At 42.0% G+C, this 25,111-nt stretch overlaps 1 protein-coding gene across 1 annotated transcript in view; it reads right to left on the bottom strand.

Annotated features, from left to right (window-relative positions):
* Positions 1-25,111, bottom strand: part of PRMT3 (protein arginine methyltransferase 3) — a 63,004-nt gene that overhangs the window by 4,149 nt on the left and 33,744 nt on the right. Inside the window, exons 12-15 of the mRNA XM_069968051.1 lie at positions 20,291-20,478; positions 20,023-20,109; positions 3,184-3,234; positions 2,933-3,020 (exon numbers count right to left, since the gene is read on the bottom strand). Coding sequence (XP_069824152.1) covers positions 2,933-3,020; positions 3,184-3,234; positions 20,023-20,109; positions 20,291-20,478 — 414 coding nt within the window. The remainder of the gene's footprint in view (positions 1-2,932; positions 3,021-3,183; positions 3,235-20,022; positions 20,110-20,290; positions 20,479-25,111) is intronic.

Below are 25,111 nucleotides of genomic sequence, written 5' to 3'. Positions count from 1 at the left end.
AACCAGAGTCCTGGGGGTGAGGACGCCCTCTGCAACCAGAGTCCTGGGGGTGAGGACACCCTCTGCAACCAGAGTCCTGGGGGTGAGGACACCCTCTGTAATGACAGTCCTGGAGTGAGGACGCCCTCTGCAACCAGAGTCCTGGGGGTGAGGACACCCTCTGTAATGACAGTCCTGGAGTGAGGACGCCCTCTGCAACCAGAGTCCTGGGGGTGAGGACGCCCTCTGCAACCAGAGTCCTGGGGGTGAGGACACCCTCTGCAACCAGAGTCCTGGGGGTGAGGACACCCTCTGTAATGACAGTCCTGGAGTGAGGACGCCCTCTGCAACCAGAGTCCTGGGGGTGAGGACACCCTCTGTAATGACAGTCCTGGAGTGAGGACACCCTCTGCAATCAGAGTCCTGGGGGTGAGGACACCCTCTGCAACCAGAGTCCTGGGGGTGAGGACACCCTCTGTAATGAGAGTCCTGGGGGTGAGTATAGTCACACAGTATCAGTCCAGAATCTGCTGGTGTAGCCACAGAATGAAGCCAGCTGATTCCTATGGCCACTCGAGAAGACAAAACAGTGGACTCCCGGTAACTATAGGCTGCATACAGAGCCCATCACGTCCGCAGAGCTACAAGCTGCACCCTTTACAGCAGCTTCCCCAACATGTGGCTTAACTACAACTTCCATCATGATAAAGGCTGCCAGAGCATGATGGGAATTGTAGTTCTGCAATGGACCAGACAGTGCAACCAAGGTCTGCACTGAGGTCTATGGGGCGCTGTAGGATTCTTGTAAGGATAAGGGCTTGTAGAGCAGTGATTGACAGCAGTGCTAGAGGCTGGTGTAGTGATCAGGAGTGAGTATTCAGGGCAGGTTTCTCCAGACAGATACCATCTAAGCAATGTACTATCATCAGGGATGGAGCGGGGACAGTCTGTGCCGAGCATCGCTAGCACTGCAATGCGGAGCCGACATGTGAAATGAACACATTATGTTTCCCCCGGCATAGTCTATAAAGTTCCAGAAGGTATAGCACTCGTCTCTGGCGGTGACAGGCAGGCTCGACACCAGCGCTTTATCTACCGCCGAGTCCCCCCCCTCCATGGTGTTATATATATAGGGAGAGGGACGGCCCAAATAATGAAAAGAGACAAACTGGGCCGATGTGCCCGACACCAGCCATAATGACAGGTAGTAAAGAGAGGAGGGGGAGAGCCGAACAGAGACAGACGGAAAAAAGGAGGGAAAGACCGAAGCGGTGAGAGAGAGAGACGGAGGAGGTACTGGGCAAACAGTGAGAGTCAATGCAGATGGATATATGGGGGATATAAGGGAATAACATAAAAGGGGACAATGTATGATATAGGGGGCAGCATAATGTATAAAGATAGGAGGAAGAGGTCACAATGCATAGAGATAGGAGGAGGAAGAGATCACAATGTATAGAAAGAGGAGGAGGAAGAAGAGATCATAATGTATAGAGAGGAGGAGAAAGATCACAATGTATAAGGATATGAGGAAGAGATCACAATGCATAGAGATATGAAGAAGAAGAGGAGATCATAATGTATAGAGATATGAGGAAGAGGAGGAAGAAGAGATCATGATGTATAAGGATATAAAGGGGGCATCATTAAAGATATGAGGAGGAAGAAATCACAATGTATAGAGATCTGAGGAGGAGGAGGAAGAGATCACAATGTATAGAGATATGAGAAGGAAGAAGAGATCCCAATGTATAGAGATATGAGGAGGAAGAAGAGATCAAAATGTATAGAGATATGAGGAGGAAGAAATCACAATGTATAAGGCTCTGAGGAGGAGAAAGAGATCACATTGCAAAGGGAAGAATGAGGAATAGATCCCAATGTATAAGCAGGCCCGCTTCTGCCATGAGGAAGAATGAGCCTTCCGCCTCAGGCGGCAGAATTTGCGGTCCGGCAGGGGACGGCATTATGTCCCCCCTGCTGTCATTTTTGTTAAAGTGTCACTGTCGTGAAATTTTTTTTTGCAGAAATCCATAGTCCAGGCGATTTTAAGAAACTTTGTAATTGGGTTTATTATCCGAAAAATGCAATTTTATCATTAAAAAGCAGTTTGAAGCTCTCCTCCTGTCTTCATTGTTCTCCTATGGAGAGAGCTAAAGAAAAGACCAAAACAGGACAACAAAGAGTTAATCTACAAATCCCTCACGGGATATCTCCTGTGACCATCACCAGTGACCTGTCTGAGCTCAGATTACAGCTGTCACCCAGCTCCGTACCTGTAATCCTCTGTTCTCTGCTTTCTGCTGCCGGCTAACTCCCTCCTTCCTCCTCCCCCCTCCCCTCTCCCTAGAACAGACAGGGGACGTCTCCTGCAACAAGTCACAATTTTCAGATTTTTTGGAGTGGATGAAAAAGAGGAAGGAGGGGGGGACCTGGGAAAAGGCTTTTTACATACAGATAATGGCAGATTTGGCTAATAAACCCAATTACAAAGTTTCTTAAAATTGCCTGGACTATTGATTTCTGCAAAAAAAAAAAAAATACGACAGTGACTCTTTAAGTATCACTCGGGGCAGTATTGCCTCAGGCGGCAGAATTTGCGGTCCGGCAGGGGGCGGAATTATGTCCCCCCTGCTGTCATTTTTGTTAAGTATCACTCGGGGCAGTATTGCCTCAGGCGGCAGAAACCCTTGAATCGGCCCTGTGTATAAGGAGGGGGTTGGGGTGTAATATAACAGGCAGGAATAGGGGAAGGGACACATTAGTGATAATATAAAGTTTTGGGAGAGTTGTAATCCTACAATACTTTCTGGAGGAGATGGTGACAGGTCTTACTGAAATAGAGGTCATACATGGATGATGCCTATGTGGGCTGTGATTTATAGTTGATGAATAAGGAGCAGTGCCCTGATCTGCAGCAGAGAGGAGTATGTGACGTGCGCGGTGACGTTACCTGCCCTGACCGCCACCGGCTTCTCCAGAAGGAACACCGTCTGCTTCCAGTGGGTCTTGGTGCAGGTGGGGCCGGTGGAGAACGACACCTAATGACACAGATTGGGAGCAGTAGTTGTAATATCACGCTACATTACTTTATTACATGAAATGCTTACAACGACAAAATGCACCTCATCCGCACACAGCCCGGGGGCGCAGCACAGCCCCGCCAGCCGCAGAACTCATTTACACCAAATCTCATGTACTTACTGGTGTATGACAATCCTTCTCGAAGAACATGTCAAAATATCCGGCTACGGCCTGGAAGAGAAAAAGAGGGAGATAATCAGTCACTGACGGGCCAACCCCACCTAATACAGGGGGCCTAGCTGCTCCTGGGAAAGCTGGGTGCCAGAGGTCAGAAGGATCTGCTCGGGCCAAATGGACCCTTGTATAGGGAGCTTATTTTATTAAAGTGTAGTACAGGCGATTATAATTGGGTTTATAAGCCGAAAAATGCTTTTTTATAATGAAAAAACTGTTTGAAGCTCTCCCCCCTGTCTTCATGGTTCTCTATGGAGAGGGGAGGGGTGGAGGGAGATGAGGCATCAAAACAGGACAGCAAAGAGTTAATTTACAGCTACATCACCGGCTATCTGCTCTGAAGTCAGCACTGACCTCTATGACCTCTGAATACCGGCTTTCATACAGCTCCCACTGTGTAATCCTTTGTTCTCTGCTTTCTGCTGGTGACTAATCTCCCTCCTACCCCCTCCCCTCTCCATAGGTTACACCGGGCTCGACTGATGTAAAAGAGTCAAGATTTTCTGATAATGAGCAGTGAATGAGAGAGGAGGGGGGGCCTGGGGAAAGTTTTTTTAAATGCAAATAATGCCATATTTGCCTAATAAACCCAATTACAAAGTTTCCTAAAATGGCCTGGACTATTGATTTTTGCAAAAAAAACAAAAAAAAAATGATGACAGTGACACTTTTTGATACCCCTGGTCTATAAAAATCAACATGGCGGCTCTCCAGTTATTGCGAAACTACTTTGGCTGTCCAGGCATGATGGGAATTGTAGTTTTGCAGGCCACCAGTTCTAGAGAGAAGCGTCAATAGAGCGTTTCCCATCAGGGCATGATGGGAATTGTAGTATTTCAACACCGATTAGAGAACACGTTACAGCTGCATGTGGCCCTCACACCATAGGCTTATGTAAGGATCTTATTGCATGCATAGGGGTCTGCATTGTATTCATGAACCAGGATGCTCAGGATGAGCAAATGCCGCAGTGCCCGAGACTGCGAGCAGAGACAGATACAATGAAGAAGTAGTGAGCAGAATATTAAACAGGGTGATGGATGCGGCATCTACCAGGCCTCCGCTCTATAGCCTTCCTCGCCGATTCTTTGTACGACGCGGAGGTGAAAGCGAGAAGCTGGTGGAGAAGAGGGGAAAAAATACACAAAAAACTGACTCGGCAAATCCCAAAAGAGTCTCTGCCAAGTAATTACTGCGGTGTGTAAAGGGCCGGGCGGGTGCGGGGAGTTTAATGGCGCTACATTTGGAGCGCATTGTCTGCGAGTGTTGCATCGGAAAGGCTATTTAAAACCAAAATGACAAGGAGGACGTGATCCAACGTGGTGGTGGTGGTGGGGGAGGGGGGGGAATAGTGCTTCTCATCCCTGGGCGTATTATTTCCTAACCTGCTTCTCCATTACCAGCGTCCTGCCAGTTGTAAAATCATTGACTCGATAAAGCCGCTCGCCTGGAACTAATGACTTTTACTCCACAAAATTCTTCGTATCCAGAAAAGAAAAAAAAAAATCCAGATGAGACAAAAAAATTCTGCAGTCTGCAGCAAGAAGCTCGGCCGGATATATAGCGGTGTGTTTATAGCGTACGGTTCTTTACATATATAGAGCACCGGATCTCATATGACCTAGCAACCCTGGAGTAATGGTAACAGCCCTGCTGGTCAACTGGTAAAGGGTTAAAAGGTTATAACCCTGGTGGTCTAGTGCAGTTAAGGGGTTAATGGTATAATTCCTGGTGGTCTAGGGCAGTAAAGTATTAACAGTAATGCCCCTGGCTGTCTAGGACAGAAAAAGAGTTAAAGGTTACAACCCTGATGGTCTAAGACAGGAAAGGGTTAATGGTAATATCCCTGGTGGTCTACTGCAGTGAAGGTGTTTACAATTACATCCCCGGTGGTCTAGGAAAGTAAAAGAGGTTAACTGGTACAATTCCTGGTGGTCTAGGACATTAAAAAGTTAATGGTAACATCCCTGGTGGTCTAGGCTGGTAAAGGTTTAAAAAGGTTACAACCCAGATGGTCTAGGGTAGTGAAATGGTTAATGGCAACATCCCTGGTGATCTGGGGAGGTAAGGAATTACTGGTTGGAAGTCTGGTGCTCTAGTGCAGTAAAGAACTAACAGTGATATCCCTGGTGGTCTTGCACATGACATGAGTTAATGGTTACAACCCTGGTGGTCTAGGAAAGTAAATGGTTAACAGTAACAGTCCTTGTGGTCTAGGCTGGTAAAGGATTCCAACCCTGGTGGTCTAGCACAGTGAAAGATTTAATGCTAACATCCCTGATGATCTAGGACAGTGAAGAGTTAGGCCCCCTTCACATGTCCGGAAAAACTGTCCGGACGGATTTCTGGACCCATAGGATTACATTTGTCACGGACACCCATAGAAGTCTATGGAAGCGCCCGAGCGTTCGGATCTCCAATGACAGGCAGGGGTGGGGACCGGTGACTGCAGGGAGTGAAAGCCCCCCCCCCGTACCTGAGAGAGGGAGCACAGTGACAGGGTCCTCCATCGATCCCCGGACCTCAGACGGCTTCTGGATCCCACATTCTTCCCCCACCCTACCTCAGCCAACCGCCCGACATCCCATTCCACCCCCCCCCTCACTTCAGCCCACTGCCGGACCCACTGCCGCGAGTGGCCGCGGGGGAAGAGGCAGCAGGAGGCCGGGGCAGACCGGGGGCAGTGGCAGAAGGTGGTTCGGGTGAGTGGAACTCCGAACACTTTCCTGATGTGCATCAGGAAAGCGTCCGGGGCCCGGACGCTCCCATAGACTTCTATGGGGGCGTCCGGGCTGGATTTCTGGACGAAAATAGGACCGTTACTAAAAAATCCGGTCCTATTTTCCAGAACGGACACCCTACTGGAAAATTCTGGAAGGGTGTCCGTGTCCAATGAAAGTCTATGCGTCCGGAAATCCGGGAGGTTTTTCCGGACGTATGAAGGGGGCCTTAACTGGTTAAAACTCCGGTGGTCTAGGACAGTAAAGTATTAACAGTAATACCCCTTGGTGGTCTAGGACAGAGAAAGCGTTATTGGTTACAACCTTGGTGGTCAAAGGCAGGAAAGGGTTAATGTTAAGATCCCTGGTGGTAAAGAGGTTGGTGGTATCATTACTGGTTGTCTAGGGCAGTTAAATAGTTTATGTTAACGCTGCTGGTAATCTAGGGCAGTGAAGAGACTAGTAATAATACCACTGGTGGTCTAGAACCGTAAAGAGACTAATAATGATATCCCTGGTGGTCTAGGACAGTAAAGAGACTAGTAATATCCCTGGTGGTCTAGGACAGTAAAGAGACTAATAATAATAATATCCCTGGTGGTCTAGGACAGTGAAGAGACTAGTAATAATATCCCTGGTGGTCTAGCACAGTAAAGAGACTAGTAATAATATCCCTGGTGGTCTAGGACAGTAAAGAGACTAATAATAATAATATCCCTGGTGGTCTAGAGCAGTAAAGAGACTAGTAATAATCTCCCTGGTGGTCTAGCACAGTAAAGAGACTAGTAATAATACCCCTGGTGGTCTAGGACAGTAAAGAGACTAGTAATAATACCCCTGGTGGTCTAGAGCAGTAAAGAGACTAGTAATAATATCCCTGGTGGTCTAGGAAAGTGAAGAGATTGGGAATATCATCTCTGGTGGTCTAGAACAGTAAAGAAACTAGTACTAATATCCCTGGTGGTCTAGGGTAATAAGGTTATGTTCCCACACAGGTTTTTCAGCCATTTTCTATCTAAACACAAAAAGAAGTCATGGAAAAATCAGCCAAAGGCTAACGGGTTTCTACTTTTGTAAAATTTTTCAGCCTTTTTTACATTTTAAAAATGGCCCAAAATCCCATGTATGAACACAGCCTAAAGGGGCCAATGGCTACATTCAGAGTGGTCTATGGGGTCAGCTCACCCTCATTCACCTCAATATAGCCAAGCTGCAATACCAGACTCCCCCTATGGACAGGTGTGGCGCTGTTTTTGGAAAAAGGTATTGTTATTTAGGTCCTGAACATCCCCCGTACAGAAAGGTGACCCTACCCCCCCAGGATCCCCTGCAGAATACCTTCCTGAGAAATCTAGAACATTCCTGGCAGGTGTCACAGAAGGCCAGAATGCCTGACCTCCCCTCCGCCCCCCCTGGGTTCCCCATTCTATTCTAAAGAAATTAGCTATTAGTTTGACGTCAGGCCGTAATCCCAGAAGCAGTAATAGATTATGCTGGGCTCAGCTATGGTTGACTTACTGGATTGATTTTCAGTCAGCCACAAGAGCTGTTTCCTACCGGCATAAAATACAATCAAGGTCCCATCAACATCGATTGTCATAGAGCAGCAGCACAGCGGCTTATTTATATCTGCAGGAGGAAATTACACAGGATGGAAAATCCTCCAGAGAACGAACACCGGAGAGGAGAACGTCCGGAAACCACAACAACCGGAGCAGAAGGTGCACAGCTCCAGTGCAGCAGCGGTATACACCCTGCCCATAGGGTATTATAGGAGTTATACTCCTGTATATAGGGGGCGGTATTATAGGAGTTATATTCCTGTATATAGGAGCAGTATTATAGTAGTTATATTCCTGTATATAGGAGCAGTATTATAGTAGTTATATTCCTGTATATAGGAGCACTATTATAGTAGTTATATTCTTGTATATAGAGGCAGTATTATAGTAGTTATATTTCTGTATATAGGAGCAGTATTATAGTAGTTATATTCCTGTATATAGGGGCAGTATTATAGTAGTTATATCCCTGTATATAGGGAGCAGTATTATAGTAGTTATATTCCTGTATATAGGAGCAGTATTATAGTAGTTATATTCCTGTATATAGGAGCAGTATTATAGTAGTATATTCCTGTATATAGGAGCAGTATTATAGTAGTTATATTCTTGTATATAGGTGCAGTATTATAGTAGTATATTCCTGTATATAAGAGCAGTATTATAGTAGTTATATTCTTGTATATAGGAGCAGTATTATAGTAGTTATATTCTTGTATATAGGAGCAGTATTATAGTAGTTATATTCCTGTATATAGGAGCAGTATTATAGTAGGTATATCCCTGTATATAGGAGCAGTATTATAGTAGTTATATCCCTGTATATAGGAGCAGTATTATAGTAGTTATATCCCTGTATATAGGGGCAGTATTATAGTAGTTATATTCCTGTATATAGGAGGCAGTATTATAGTAGTTATATTCCTGTATATAGGAGCAGTATTATAGTAGTTATATTCTTGTATATAGGGAGCAGTATTATAGTAGTTATATTCTTGTATATAGGGAGCAGTATTATAGTAGTTATATTCTTGTATATAGGGAGCAGTATTATAGTAGTTATATTCCTGTATATAGGAGGCAGTATTATAGTAGTTATATTCCTGTATATAGGAGCAGTATTATAGTAGTTATATTCCTGTATATAGGAGCAGTATTATAGTAGTTATATTCTTGTATATAGGGAGCAGTATTATAGTAGTTATATTCCTGTATATAGGAGCAATAGTATAGTAGTTATATTCCTGTATATAGGAGCAGTATTATAGTAGTTATATTCTTGTATATAGGAGCAGTATTATAGTAGTTATATTCCTGTATATAGGAACAGTATTATAGTAGTTATATTCTTGTATATAGGGAGCAGTATTATAGTAGTTATATTCTTGTATATAGGGAGCAGTATTATAGTAGTTATATTCTTGTATATAGGGAGCAGTATTATAGTAGTTATATTCCTGTATATAGGAGCAGTATTATAGTAGTTATATTCCTGTATATAGGAGCAGTATTATAGTAGTATATTCCTGTATATAGGAGCAGTATTATAGTAGTTATATTCCTGTATATAGGAGCAGTATTATAGTAGTATATTCCTGTATATAGGAGCAGTATTATAGTAGTTATATTCTTGTATATAGGTGCAGTATTATAGTAGTTATATTCCTGTATATAGGGGCAGTATTATAGTAGTTATATTCCTGTATATAGGAGCAGTATTATAGTAGTTATATTCCTGTATATAGGGAGCAGTATTATAGTAGTTATATCCCTGTATATAGGAGCAGTATTATAGTAGTTATATCCCTGTATATAGGGAGCAGTATTATAGTAGTTATATTCCTGTATATAGGAGCAGTATTATAGTAGTTATATTCCTGTATATAGGAGCAGTATTATAGTAGTATATTCCTGTATATAGGAGCAGTATTATAGTAGTTATATTCTTGTATATAGGTGCAGTATTATAGTAGTATATTCCTGTATATAAGAGCAGTATTATAGTAGTTATATTCTTGTATATAGGAGCAGTATTATAGTAGTTATATTCTTGTATATAGGAGCAGTATTATAGTAGTTATATTCCTGTATATAGGAGCAGTATTATAGTAGGTATATCCCTGTATATAGGAGCAGTATTATAGTAGTTATATCCCTGTATATAGGAGCAGTATTATAGTAGTTATATCCCTGTATATAGGGGCAGTATTATAGTAGTTATATTCCTGTATATAGGAGGCAGTATTATAGTAGTTATATTCCTGTATATAGGAGCAGTATTATAGTAGTTATATTCTTGTATATAGGGAGCAGTATTATAGTAGTTATATTCTTGTATATAGGGAGCAGTATTATAGTAGTTATATTCTTGTATATAGGGAGCAGTATTATAGTAGTTATATTCCTGTATATAGGAGGCAGTATTATAGTAGTTATATTCCTGTATATAGGAGCAGTATTATAGTAGTTATATTCCTGTATATAGGAGCAGTATTATAGTAGTTATATTCTTGTATATAGGGAGCAGTATTATAGTAGTTATATTCCTGTATATAGGAGCAATAGTATAGTAGTTATATTCCTGTATATAGGAGCAGTATTATAGTAGTTATATTCTTGTATATAGGAGCAGTATTATAGTAGTTATATTCCTGTATATAGGAACAGTATTATAGTAGTTATATTCTTGTATATAGGGAGCAGTATTATAGTAGTTATATTCTTGTATATAGGGAGCAGTATTATAGTAGTTATATTCTTGTATATAGGGAGCAGTATTATAGTAGTTATATTCCTGTATATAGGAGCAGTATTATAGTAGTTATATTCCTGTATATAGGAGCAGTATTATAGTAGTATATTCCTGTATATAGGAGCAGTATTATAGTAGTTATATTCTTGTATATAGGTGCAGTATTATAGTAGTATATTCCTGTATATAAGAGCAGTATTATAGTAGTTATATTCTTGTATATAGGAGCAGTATTATAGTAGTTATATTCTTGTATATAGGAGCAGTATTATAGTAGTTATATTCCTGTATATAGGAGGCAGTATTATAGTAGTTATATTCCTGTATATAGGAGCAGTATTATAGTAGTTATATTCTTGTATATAGGGAGCAGTATTATAGTAGTTATATTCTTGTATATAGGGAGCAGTATTATAGTAGTTATATTCTTGTATATAGGGAGCAGTATTATAGTAGTTATATTCCTGTATATAGGAGGCAGTATTATAGTAGTTATATTCCTGTATATAGGAGCAGTATTATAGTAGTTATATTCCTGTATATAGGAGCAGTATTATAGTAGTTATATTCTTGTATATAGGGAGCAGTATTATAGTAGTTATATTCCTGTATATAGGAGGCAGTATTATAGTAGTTATATTCCTGTATATAGGAGCAGTATTATAGTAGTATATTCCTGTATATAGGAGCAGTATTATAGTAGTTATATTCTTGTATATAGGTGCAGTATTATAGTAGTATATTCCTGTATATAAGAGCAGTATTATAGTAGTTATATCCCTGTATATAGGGGCAGTATTATAGTAGTATATCCCTGTATATAGGGGAAGTATTATAGTAGTTATATTCTTGTATATAGGGGCAGTATTATAGTAGTATATCCCTGTATATAGGGGAAGTATTATAGTAGTTATATTCTTGTATATAGGGGCAGTATTATAGTAGTTATATTCCTGTATATAGGAGCAGTATTATAGTAGTTATATTCTTGTATATAGGGGCAGTATTATAGTAGTTATATCCCTGTATATAGGGGCAGTATTATAGTAGTTATATTCCTGTATATAGGGAGCAGTATATAGTAGTTATATTCTTCTCCGAGATAGATAGATAGATAGATAGATAGATAGATAGATAGATAGATAGATAGATCTCTCTTTAGTTGCTACTAAAATAACCAGTGGATGATGGGAATTCAATGAAATTGTAAAATCAGCTAAAAAGGTCAGTGCAGCCATGGTGACATATAGCAGGGATGCAGTGTCCTTCCAATGGAACCATAAACTAGAATTATTGTGATATCTACTGTTGACCTTGATGGAATAAAATTCCTATAGATCTGTGGTTTTCAGCCTCGGTAGCAGCGGCCCCCGCTCTCCTTCTCTCCGTGACCGTGGACACAATAAAGTTTTACTAGCTGTTCACAGAACAAGAAGGAAAAATACAGAACAGGAAAAAATGATCAATTCAATGAGAGAAAATTAGACATTGTCATGGCGGATTTTATCTGGAGGGGGCCATTTGTCATCGTGATAGTCCTGGCCTTTTGTGTTTGGTTGGAGATACAATGAACCAGTTGGCCACACAAAGTGGGAGGATAATGTTCTTGTGATGGGGTTCAGCCAGGCATGAAGGAGCAGCGGTCCCGCACCCTGCAGCGGGGAGCAGGCAGACGCATAATCCACCACTAAATCCTCACAAGAGACCGTTACATTGTATCAAATGTAATGTACAAGAAGCTATATGAGAAGCAATGACATCCCGGACGACGCCAGGGACGGCTGCTACAGGAATGGCGTACACCGTCTATCCGAGCTAAGACCTGGATAAAAAAAGAAGCATTAACCCCTAAGATCCAGGGTGCATGAACACGGGCTGCACAATGCTCATACGATTATAGTATATCAGCTACAATCTATCAAGCCGTCATTCACAGTCTCCACATGTACATTAGTACTGCCTCCTAGTCTCTCCTGGTAAATGTTACAGACACTGATAGTACTGCCTCCCTGTATATCCTGTAAATGTTACAGATACTGATAGTACTCCCTCCTAGTCTCTCCAGGTAAATGTTACAGACACTGATAGTACTGCCTCCTAGTCTCTACTTATAAATGTTATAGATACTGATAGCCCTATCTCACTGTATCTCCTGTAAATGTTACAGATACTGATAGTACTGCCTCCCTGTATATCCTGGTAAATGTTACAGACACTGATAGTAATGCCTCCTAGTCTCTACTTATAAATGTTATAGATACTGATAGCCCTATCTCACTGTATCTCCTGTAAATGTTACAGATACTGATAGTACTGCCTCCCTGTATATCCTGGTAAATGTTACAGACACTGATAATAATGCCTCCTAGACTCACCTGGTAAATGTTAGATACTAATAGTACTGCTTCCTAGTCTCTCCAGATAAATGTTACAGACACTGATAGTACTGCCTCCTAGTCTCTCCAGATAAATGTTACAGACACTGATAGTACTGCCTCCTAGTCTCTACTTATAAATGTTATAGATACTGATAGTACTGCCTCCTAGTCTCTCCTGGTAAATGTTACAGACACTGATAGTACTGCCTCCCTGTATCTCCTGGTAAATGTTACAGACACTGATAGTACTTCCTCCCTGTATATCCTGGTAAATGTTACAGACACTGATAATAATGCCTCCTAGTCTCTCCTGGTAAATGTAAGATACTAATAGTACTGCCTCCTAGTCTCTCCAGGTAAATGTTATAGATACTAATAGCACTACCTCACTGTATCTCCTGTAAATGTTACAGACACTGATAGTACTGCCTCCCTGTATCTCCTGGTAAATGTTACAGACACTGATAATAATGCCTCCTAGTCTCTCCTGGTAAATGTAAGATACTAATAGTACTGCCTCCTAGTCTCTCTAGCTAAATGTTATAGATACTAATAGCACTTTCTCACTGTATCTCCTGTAAATGTTACAGACACTGATAGTACTGCCTCCCTGTATCTCCTGGTAAATGTTACAGATACTGATAGTACTGCCTCCCTGTATCTCCTGATAAATGTTACAGATACTGATAGTACTGCCTCCCTGTATCTCCTGGTAAATGTTACAGATACTGATAGTACTGTTTCATTGACCCTCCATGTAAATGATAAGAGCACAGATAATTAAGCTCCCTCTGTGCCCCATATGGTAGTTAGGCCCCATTTGTCCCCATATGCCCTCTCTGTGCTCACACATAGTTTAGGCCTCCTCTCTACCGCCACATAGTATTAGCCTCCATATAGTGTAGCAGTTCACATATAGTTTAGGCCCACCAGTGTAGCAGCCCCCATATAGAATAGTTCCCCCTTTTTAGCAACTCCCATACAGCATAGGCCCCTGTGCAGCAGTCCCCATATAGAATAGCTTCCCCCTTTGTAGTAGCCTCCATATAGCATAGGCCCCTACCCGGTGCAGCAGTTCCCTAATAGTTTAGCCCCCCCATGCAGGAGGCCCTCAACAGCAGTGTAGGACGGGGGAAGGAGAGACGGCCCTCAGGAACATCATTTGTAAATGATGTATGTAAAAATAGAACTACCTACCTGTCCCCCATGTACATTTTATAAGATAATGCTGTCGACCTGTCTATCTCTGTAAATGATGTAGACACAGATAGTACTGCCTTCCTGCCTCTCCCTGTAAACTTTACATACGCAGATGGTACTAGCTACCTTCCCAATAAGCTGTGTACAGATAGTACTGCCTTTCTGTCTCTACCTTTAAATGTTGTAATGATAATACTGCCCATTTATCTTTCCCTGTAAATAATGTAGACAGATAGCACTGCCTCCTTGTTTCTTTGTATAAATGTGGAATGTAAAGATAGTACTGCCTTCCTGTCTCTCCCCATTTACACACACATATGGTACTAGTTACCTAATAATCCAGTAAATTGTGTAGATGCAGATCTTACTGCCTTTCTGTCTCTTCGTGTGAATGATGTAGGCACAGATGGTACTGCCTTCCTGTTTACATACACACATGGTACTTGCTACTTCCACACCAGTAAATTGTGTAGATACAGATAGTACTGCCTTTCAGTCTCTCCCTGTAGATGTAGGCACAGATAGTACTGCCTTTCTATCTCTCTCTGTAAATGAAGTAGGCACAGATAGTACTGCCTGTATGTCTCTCTCTGTAAATGAAGTAGGTACAGATAGTACTGCTTCCTTGTTTCTCTGTATTAATGATGTATGTAAAGATAGTGCTGCCTTCCTGTCTCCCCCTGTTTATATACACATATGGTACTAGTTACCTACTTATCAAGTAAATTGTGCAGATACAGCTTTTTTTGGTCTCTCCCTGTAAATGATATAGGTGCAGATAGTACTGCCCCCTTGTTTCTCCATAAATTAAAGGGTTTATCCAGTGCTACAAAAACATGGCCACTTTCCCTCTACTGTTGTCTCCAGATTGGGTGGGGTTTTGAAACTCAGTTTCATTGAAGTAAATGGAGCTTAATTGTAAACTGCACCTGAACTGGAGACAACAGTAGGGGGAAAAGTGGCCATGTTTTTGTAGCGCTGGATAACCCCTTTAATGTAGGTACAGATACTCCTATTCTTTTGTAGATGATAAAATGATAGCCATTACTGGCTCCCTCTAAATGATGTAGGTACAGATAGTACTGCCTCCTTGTTTCTCCATAAATTAATGTAGGTACAGATAGTACTGCCTCCTTGTTTCTCCATAAATTATTGTAGGTACAAATAGTACTGCCTCCTTGTTTCACCATAAATTAATGTAGGTACAGATAGTACTGCCTCCTTGTTTCTCCATAAATTAATATAGGTACAGATAGTACTGCCTCCTTGTTTCTCCATAAATTAATATAGGTACAGATATTACTACTCTTTTGTAGGTGATGAAATGATAGCCATTACTGCTTCCCTCTAAATGATGTAGATACAGATAGTACTGCTTCACTGCCTCTCCGTTCAGTTCTGAATGTGACTAAATAATAAGATATGATGAAGCAGAGAAGCAGATCTACATCTTACAATCCGGTCTGCTGGATGTGGAATAAAGCACAGACATGCACGTAACGCTTAATAAACCGAAAATCAGGAATATTGTGAAATCCAACAAGCAGAACAAGTCATTACCAGGCAAAATTAGTTCAATAACTCTAATCAATATATAGATATGAGGGCATTATATAATGTCAAAGGAAACAAATATTACAGACTGGCTGGGGGGGGGCTCCAGTCAGGTGTGAGGGTCCTGCTCCTGCACCGTATCCCATAATAGAAATCAATGAGTGTCAGCCCAGTGGGGGAGAAGCAGCAGGACCAGGGCTCAATATTCAGTCATCACTTCTGATGAGCAGCGAGATGGATTCTGAGGAAATACAGCAGGGAGGCTGAAGACTCCAGATCCTGCCGTCACTCCTGACACTGTGTACAAGGAAGATGATGGGAAATTCTCCTTACACAGCGGGAAATCTCATCTGTGTGAGATATATATGTCACATACAGGGATGAGAGAGGGGACGCCTGCCTGACAGCGCCAATCAGGTGATCTCCAAAGAGAAGACTGCTGCAGCCATATACTGTAGGTGACTCTAGCAGAATAGTGAGTGCAGCTCTGGAGTACAACACAAGATCAGTAATGTAATCTATGTACACAGTGACCTCACCAGCAGAATAGTGAGTGCAGCTCTGGAGTATAATACAGGATGTAACTTAGTATCAGTAATGTGATGTATGTACACAGTGATCCCACCAGCAGAATAGTGAGTGCAGCTCTGGGGTATAATACAGGATCAGTAATGTAAGTACACTGTGACCCCAGCAGCAGAATAGTGAGCGCAGCTCTGGAGTATAATACAGGATGGAACTCAGGATCAGTACAGGATCCTTGCTCTGATGCTATATGTGAGGTGTAATACAGTGACATTATCAGTGGTCTCACACGATGTCACGACAGTCAGATCTCTATATATTATAACGGCTTCTCTCATAATGAAGATAAATACTATGGTGGGATTTATTACTCACATTAACGTCTTTTTAAAAATGTCTAATTTGTGTGAAATGAAGCAATTTTAGGGCCGATTAGTTCAGCAGATTTAAGTTACGGGGTCAAAACCAGGTCAGTGCGACTAAAGCCCCTCAGTAAGCGCGGAGCGATGGGTACTTCTCATGCCCAAGCTGTGCGCGGTGCGTTCTGTATAATTCCACCTACAGACAGAAGAAAGCCATTTCCTTGTGAGAAGGAGCGCAGTGGGTAATGAGAACAGCAGGGATGATGGAGGACGGGACGGAGAGCGAGTGTGCGCATGGAATACAGAGAGACCGCAGTGCTGACAGCTGCGAGAACGGCGGCTGATAGAGAGAGGGGGCACAAACTTATGGGCTGGAGACTATGGGACAAAGAGGTCACTAGAGGATGGCTGCTCTGAGGCAACGGCAAGGTTAATAAGGAGACTTTCTTATCAGAGTCTGGGAAAGTTGGGTGAATTTATAACAAGATATGTATATATATATATATATATATATATAGATGGATAGATAATAGATAGATAATAGATAGATAGATAGGAGATAGATAGATAGATAGATAGGAGATAGATAGATAGATAGATAGGAGATAGATAGATAGATAGATAGATAGATAGATAGATAGATAGATAGATAGATAGGAGATATATAGATAGGAGATAGATAGATAGGAGATAGATAGATAGATAGATAGATAGGAGATAGATAGATAGATAGATAGATAGATAGATAGATAGATAGGAGATAGATAGATAGGAGATAGATAGATAGGAGATAGATAGATAGATAGATAGATAGATAGATAGAAGATATATAGATAGATAGATAGATAGATAGGAGATATATAGATAGATAGATAGATAGATAGATAGATAGATAGATAGATAGATAGGCAGGCCATAACTCAACTTTCTCAGGGACAGACATAAGTGAGGTTCGGGACAGAGTTCCTGACAGACAAGGAGAACTCAAGGACTTGTACTTCTGGAGACGGATCTCATCCGTAATTCTTCGCTGTCTGCTGTGGATTCGCCGGAGATTCTTATTGGAGAGATGAGAACTCTGCAGAGAAGGCTCCGAGTGATGAATGAGATGGAATTCTCCACGTTCCTTAACTCAAGTGCAATTTACTATAAGACAAAGATCCCGAAAGCTTCAATTTGTCAGGAGAACAAATGTGTGTGTGTGAGTGTAGACGCCACATCGATGGACTGGGAGCAAAAACGTCAGAAGGAAGCGGCACTGCTGCATCGTTTGGGGTCAGAGTGGGGTCACAGGTCTGCTGGATCAGAGGACAGTATTGTGGAATAGGAAGGCAAAGCGTAAGCAGATACAGAACAAGCAGGGGATACAGGGAGATTTCAGCTCAGAAGCTTCCAGAATAGGGAGTGCAGCTCTGAAGAATACAGGATGTAACTCTCGATCAGTAATGTATGTTCACAGTGACCCCACCAGCAGAATAGTGAGTGCAGCTCTGGAGTATAATACAGGATGTAACTCAAGATCAGTAATGTAATGTATGTACACAGTGACCCCACCAGCAGAATACTGAGTGCAGCTCTGGGGTATAATACAGGATGTAACTCAGGATCAGTAATGTAATGTATGTACACAGTGACCTCACCAGCAGAATAGTGAGTGCAGCTCTGGAGTACAATACACAATGTAACTCAGGATCAGTAATGTAATGTATGTACACAGTGACCCCACCAGCAGAATAGTGAGTGCAGCTCTGGAGTATAATACACAATGTAACTCAGGATCAGTAATGTAATGTATGTACACAGTGACCCCACCAGCAGAATAGTGAGTGCAGCTCTGGAGTACAATACACAATGTAACTCAGGATCAGAAATGTAATGTATGTACACAGTGACCTCACCAGCAGAATAGTGAGTGCAGCTCTGGAGTACAATACACAATGTAACTCAGGATCAGTAATGTAATGTATGTACACATAGAGGTTCCTTATATGGTGAATGACCTTCATGAGACCTGATCCATCTCTTGCGCCTCTTGGAGGTGACCTCTGCTCCTGACCATGTGTCACCTTGTATATGTTGCTGGCTGAGGATATATCTACATGGACGTGTGTAAATGGCTTCCTGTCAGGCAGCTGCACTGGGTACAAGTCAATCATATGCAGAAGCACCGGGCCAGAACAGACTGCAGGTTAAGGATCACTGAGCCATTGATCTCTGGGTGATTATAGAAGCTGCAGACCCCTCGCCACCAAGAAGGAGGAAGAAAGCAAAAACATCAAGAATAGAGCGAGGAACAGGTATGGGATGGAAGTCCAGACTTGTTATAGGTGTAACGCACTGTGACTAGTCGGGCAGCTGTATAAGGAGGACCAGGTCCGGAGGTGATCCCACCATCAGTAGGTGCTCTCTACTGCCACCTACTGCCTCTCTGTACTCAATACACTACTAGGGAGAAGTAGCCAAGCCAGACTTCTCCCCAGAAGGAAGACATACCATGTGAAGGGCCACCATATACCCCTTACATGTATGTTTATGGGACATGGAATGAATCATTCCCCTCGTGACTTTTCCGCCATCACTCCAGTGTCCTGCTCTCTGTCTCCCATTAATATAAATCTTTTTCTGCCCTAAAATTATACGACGCAAGATCAATTCTCATTCCATCAGTTCCCGACAGATGCCCCATAATGAGAAGGGGACGTAGCACGGAACGGCCGCACCGGCAAACGCTGTACAGACAAGCGGCCTGGAATTAGCACCGGGCTGCGGTTATTATAATAGAACGGCAGAGCATGACTAGAAGATACCCAGCAATGTATTGTACTAGATGGCGGCTATTACTGGAGGGGGGCGGGGGGCCGGGGATAGGTTTAGTTAGTATCTGACACTTCATTTATCATCTCCCGCTGCCCAACCTTGCAGTAAATGAACAATAAAGCACATTATCCCCACTGAGCAGGGCTTTTTGCTTGGTACAAAACCATAAATTCTACATATGTGTGAAGACAAACACCGAGATCTCCTCAGACGGCTACTACAAGTCTCTGATTGGGAATTAAAGGGCCAGTCCACCACAAATGTACACCACACTCCTATAGGGAACAAGCATCAAAGTGTCACCCTAAAACCTACTGTAGGGACCTGGTACGGAACATCATAGTGACCTCAATTACATCCTGTAATATACTCCAGAGCTGCACTCACTATTCTGCTGGTCACTGTGTACATACATTACATTTCAGAATTGTAAGTGCTGTGGAATCTGTTGGCGCTATATAAATAAAAATTATTATTATTATTATTATTACTGAGTTACATCCTGTATTATATTCCAGAGCTGCACTCACTATTCTGCTGGTGGGGTCACTGTGTACATACATTACTGATCTTGAGTTACATCCTGTATTATACTCCAGAGCTGCACTCACTATTCTGCTGGTGGGGTCACTGTGTACATACATTACATTACTGATCATGAGTTTCATCCTGTATTATACCCCAGAGCTGCGATCACTATTCTGCTGGTGGGGTCACTGTGTACATACATTACTGATCCTGAGTTACATCCTGTATTATACTCCAGAACTGCACTCACTATTCTGCTGGTAGGGTCACTGTGTTATAATGGAATGGATGGAGAAAGTCACATAGTATATGCACAAGAGTCCATAGAGAACAATATTGCCGGCCCCCTACAGCGCGGTCACTATGGCAGTAATACCGCTCACTCACCGTACATGCTCCGTCTCTTGTTATCGTCAGTGAGAACTCTGTGCAAAAATCGACATCTTTCAATGCGGTCGTCTGGCAGGTAATGTCCTATAATAGAAGACGACTATTACTGTGGGTTCCCGTAGACTCAGCGACTTATCTGTATCACAATCTCTAAGTAGATGCGTGTGCAGTCAGTGATCTACCAGCACAGCCGGCTATGTAAAGGTGTTGTACATACTGTGCAGCCGAGTCCATACATCTGTCACTCCATGCCAATGACTCTCACCTTTATAATGAACGGTTCGGAGATGATGGTATCCGGATTGACAACCTCCACTATGGCTTCTGGCAGGACGGCCTTCTTCATACACGACATGTTAAACCCATAGACGTCATCCCAGAACTTCAGCTTCCCGGTGTGCTTCTCCGGATCACAGAGAGCCACAATACTGATGTTACACCGGTCTGGATAAACTACAAGACAAAGAGACAACACTATAATAAAAGCCGTCTACTAAACAGTGAGTGCATCTTAGGCCGCCCAGCTATACATGGCACTTTAATAGCAAATGGTCCTATTCTTCACCAGCAGAATAGTGAGTGCAGCTCTGGAGTATAATACAGGATCAGTACAGGATCAGTAATATAATGTATGTACACAGTGACCTCACCAACAGAATAGTGATTGCAGCTCTGGAGTACAATACAGGATCAGGAATGTAATGTATGTACACAGTGACCCCACCAGCAGAATAGTGAGTGCAGCTCTGCAGTATAATACAGGATGTAACTCAGGATCAGTAATGTAATATATGTACACAGTGACCCCACCAGCAGAATAGTGAGTGCAGCTCTGGGGTATAATACAGGATTCAGATAATAGCAGTATTATAAAACATTGTCGTAGATACAGCAGTAAACCACCATGTGTTCCTCTGTGTTCCCCGTGTCCTATGTGTAGACTTGTTTGTGTGACTTTCTCTCAGACTCAGCAGTCAAGATTTAGTCCCCAGCAATTTGAAGTCTGTTTTGACTTTTCCTCGTCTTTGTATTTTTACAGCCCTTAAACTCCAGAACAATCCGAAGATACAAATGTGATAATAAAGCGTTTATGGAGCAGAAAATACAAAATAGTGAGACTGGTACAGGACGCGCTGCCTCACTCATTACTGTATGAACGCCGTCTGCCGGCTGTCATTCCCTGGTGGATAAGTCAGACATCACTGTACACAGCTCAGAGATACAGCCTGACAGAAATCACTCTGATCACCATACTACAGGTCACTTCTTGTGCTGATCTGTTACATCCTGTATTATACTCCAGAGCTGCACTCACTATTCTGCTGGTGGGGTCACTGTGTACATACATTACTGATCCTGAGTTACATCCTGTATTATACTCCAGAGCTGCACTCACTATTCTGCTGGTGGGGTCACTGTGTACATACATTACTGATCCTGAGTTACATCCTGTATTATACCTCAGAGCTGCACTCACTATTCTGCTGGTGAGGTCACTGTGTACATACATTACATTACTGATCCTGAGTTACATCCTGTATTATACTGCAGAGCTGCACTCACTATTCTGCTGGTGGGGTCACTGTGTACATACATTACTGATCCTGAGTTACATCCTGTATTATACCTCAGAGCTGCACTCACTATTCTGCTGGTGAGGTCACTGTGTACATACATTACATTACTGATCCTGAGTTACATCCTGTATTATACTGCAGAGCTGCACTCACTATTCTGCTGGTGGGGTCACTGTGTACATACATTACTGATCCTGAGTTACATCCTGTATTATACCTCAGAGCTGCACTCACTATTCTGCTGGTGAGGTCACTGTGTACATACATTACATTACTGATCCTGAGTTTTATCCTGTATTATACTCCAGAGCTGCACTCACTATTCTGCTGGTGGGGTCACTGTGTACATACATTACATTATTGATCCTGTACTGATCCTGAGTTACATCCTGTATTATACTCCAGAGCTGCACTCACTATTCTGCTGGTGATGACCCTGTACATACATTACATTACTGATCCTGAGTTACATCCTGTATTATACCCCAGAGCTGCACTCACTATTCTGCTGGTGAGGTCACTGTGTACATACATTACATTACTGATCCTGAGTTACATCCTGTATTATACCCCAGAGCTGCACTCACTATTCTGCTGGTGGGGTCACTGTGTACATACATTACATTACTGATCCTGAGTTACATCCTGTATTATACTCCAGAGCTGCACTCACTATTCTGCTGGTGGGGTCACCGTGTACATACATTACATTACTGATCATGTGCTGATAGTTGGGGCAGGGAGGCGGCTGATAACAGGGGGTAATAGCCTGTATTCTCCGCCATGTTATCTGTGTGAGGTCAGTGTATGTATCTGGCAGCTTCCTGCATCTTTTATTCAATTACGACGTCTGCAGAAACCGAGGAGGTGGAGGGGGGGGGGGGGATGGGGTGATGAAGAATTATTTTTCCTCTCAGGTAAAATTAACAAAGTGCTGATTGGACGGAAATCGCTCGTCATCGTCCATCTGAGGATTCGCCACTCTGACATCTGCGTCCTTCTCGATTCACTGCCCCGGAATCATCTGTCACTGGTAACAACTCACGTGGAGGAAGACCCAGGACGGGGCCGAGCGCATTACACATCCCGAGCCGCAAAGAAGGCGAAGAGGACATCTGCCACAACGTCTCCCCCAACGCAAACTATTAGAATACCTGCTATAGAACAGTCAGTGACTATTTTGGTCAGAGACATTATAAGTAGGGGATTATTATAACATTCTGACCATGGATATTATTATAATGCTCGACTATTATAGTGATTTTTTTTAATACTAGTCAAATTATCATTATTATAGTCGGATCATTATTATTATCGGATTATTAATTATTATTGATATTGTCGGATTATTATTATTATAGTTGGATTATTATTATAGTCGGATTATTATTATTGGATTATTATATTTATTATTAAATTATTATTACTATTATTATTATTTCCAGATTATTATTATTATTATTATTATTATTATTATTATTATTATTTTATTATTATTATAGTCTATCATTATTATTATTATCATTATTATGGTGTTTGAATATTACGTAACATTTGAGTATTATAATGGCCACAGATTATTACATAAGGGTCAGATGCTTTATTATTGCCAGATATAGTTGAACATTTGAATATTATATAACAATTGGGGATTATAATGGTCAGAAATAATAACTATATATAAGAAATGTTTGGATATTATTATAGTTGGAGATTACATTACAATTGCACATTGAGATAATAGCTGGGTATTATAACTAGTGCACATTATATAAGAGTTGGATACAAGGTTAACATCGTGTATGATTATTATAGCTGCATATTATTACAGTACACAGATAATAGTCGGGAGGGCTGGATGTTATTTTTTATTGGATTTTATTACATTTAGATATTATATTACAGAGACGTAAATAATAATGTAAAAGCTATTATAATGGTTGGATATTATAGTAATTGCTGTAATATTTGGATATTATAAACTATTGTATATTGTATTAGCATCTTATACCTTATAGATATGTAGAAGTTTTATATGATGCATATATTAATAAATATTTTAAAGTGGAACTCCAGCAAATTTTTTCAAATCCCAGATGCCAGAAAGTTATAGATTTTTAATTTACTTCTATTTAAAAAATCTTCAGTCTTCCAGTACTTATCAGCTGCTGTTTGTCCTGCAGGAAGTGGTATATTCTCTCCAGTCTGACACAGTGCTCTCTGCTGCCACCTCTGTCCATGTCAGGAACTGTCCAGAGCTGTAGCAAATCCCCATAGAAAACCTCTCCTGCTCTGGACAGTTCCTGACATGGACAGAGGTGGCAGCAGAGAGCACTGTGTCAGACTGGAGAGAATACACCACTTCCTGCAGGACATACAGCAGCTGATAAGCAAGACTAAAGTTTTTTTAAATAAAAGTAAATGACAAGTGCATATAACTTTCTGACAGCTGATTTAAAAGGAAAATTATTTTGTCGGGGTACCCCTTTATTATCTCAGCTTTCTGTCAGTGACAGCGATTATTCCCCATCCATCTCCTAATCCATTCACACAGCTGAAGATTTGTCCCAGTGTGTGTTCTCCCATGTTCCGCTGGTGTTTGCACTATAACAGGCATAATAAACACGTAGCACACACCTCTAGTGAGCTGTTGCACACATTTTCCCCAGTGTACTGTGACGATACCCTGCTGACACACTGTAACAAACTGCAGCTGTGACAGCAGGACCAGGTGTTCAGCCACAGAATCCCCTTCACCGACATCGAGGGTGAAGAATTTAAGTAAAAAGTTTACAAAAATTTAGTTTTACAGAATATTTTACCACTATATTAGACCCCTAATGTAAAGAAAGGCCCCAACGTAGGGAGAGACCCCTAGCGTAAGGAGAGACCCCTAGCGTAAAGAGAGACCCCTAGCGTAAAGAGAGACCCCTAGCGTAAAGAGAGACCCCTAGCGTAAAGAGAGACCCCTAGCGTAAAGAGAGACCCCTAGCGTAAAGAGAGACCCCTAGCGTAAAGAGAGACCCCTAGCGTAAAGAGAGACCCCTAGCGTAAAGAGAGACCCCTAGCGTAAAGAGAGACCCCTAGCGTAAGGAGAGACCCCTAGCGTAAAGAGAGACCCCTAGCGTAAAGAGAGACCCCTAGCGTAAAGAGAGACCCCTAGCGTAAAGAGAGACCCCTAGCGTAAAGAGAGACCCCTAGCGTAAAGAGAGACCCCTAGCGTAAAGAGAGACCCCTAGCGTAAAGAGAGACCCCTAGCGTAAAGAGAGACCCCTAGCGTAAAGAGAGACCCCTAGCGTAAAGAGAGACCCCTAGCGTAAAGAGAGACCCCTAGCGTAAAGAGAGACCCCTAGCGTAAAGAGAGACCCCTAGCGTAAAGAGAGACCCCTAGCGTAAAGAGAGACCCCTAGCGTAAAGAGAGACCCCTAGCGTAAAGAGAGACCCCTAGCGTAAAGAGAGACCCCTAGCGTAAAGAGAGACCCCTAGCGTAAAGAGAGACCCCTAGCGTA

Source organism: Dendropsophus ebraccatus, chromosome 4, assembly GCF_027789765.1.
Source record: "Dendropsophus ebraccatus isolate aDenEbr1 chromosome 4, aDenEbr1.pat, whole genome shotgun sequence".
Lineage (NCBI taxonomy): Eukaryota > Metazoa > Chordata > Amphibia > Anura > Hylidae > Dendropsophus > Dendropsophus ebraccatus.
This window is presented reverse-complemented; position numbering and strand designations above follow the sequence as displayed.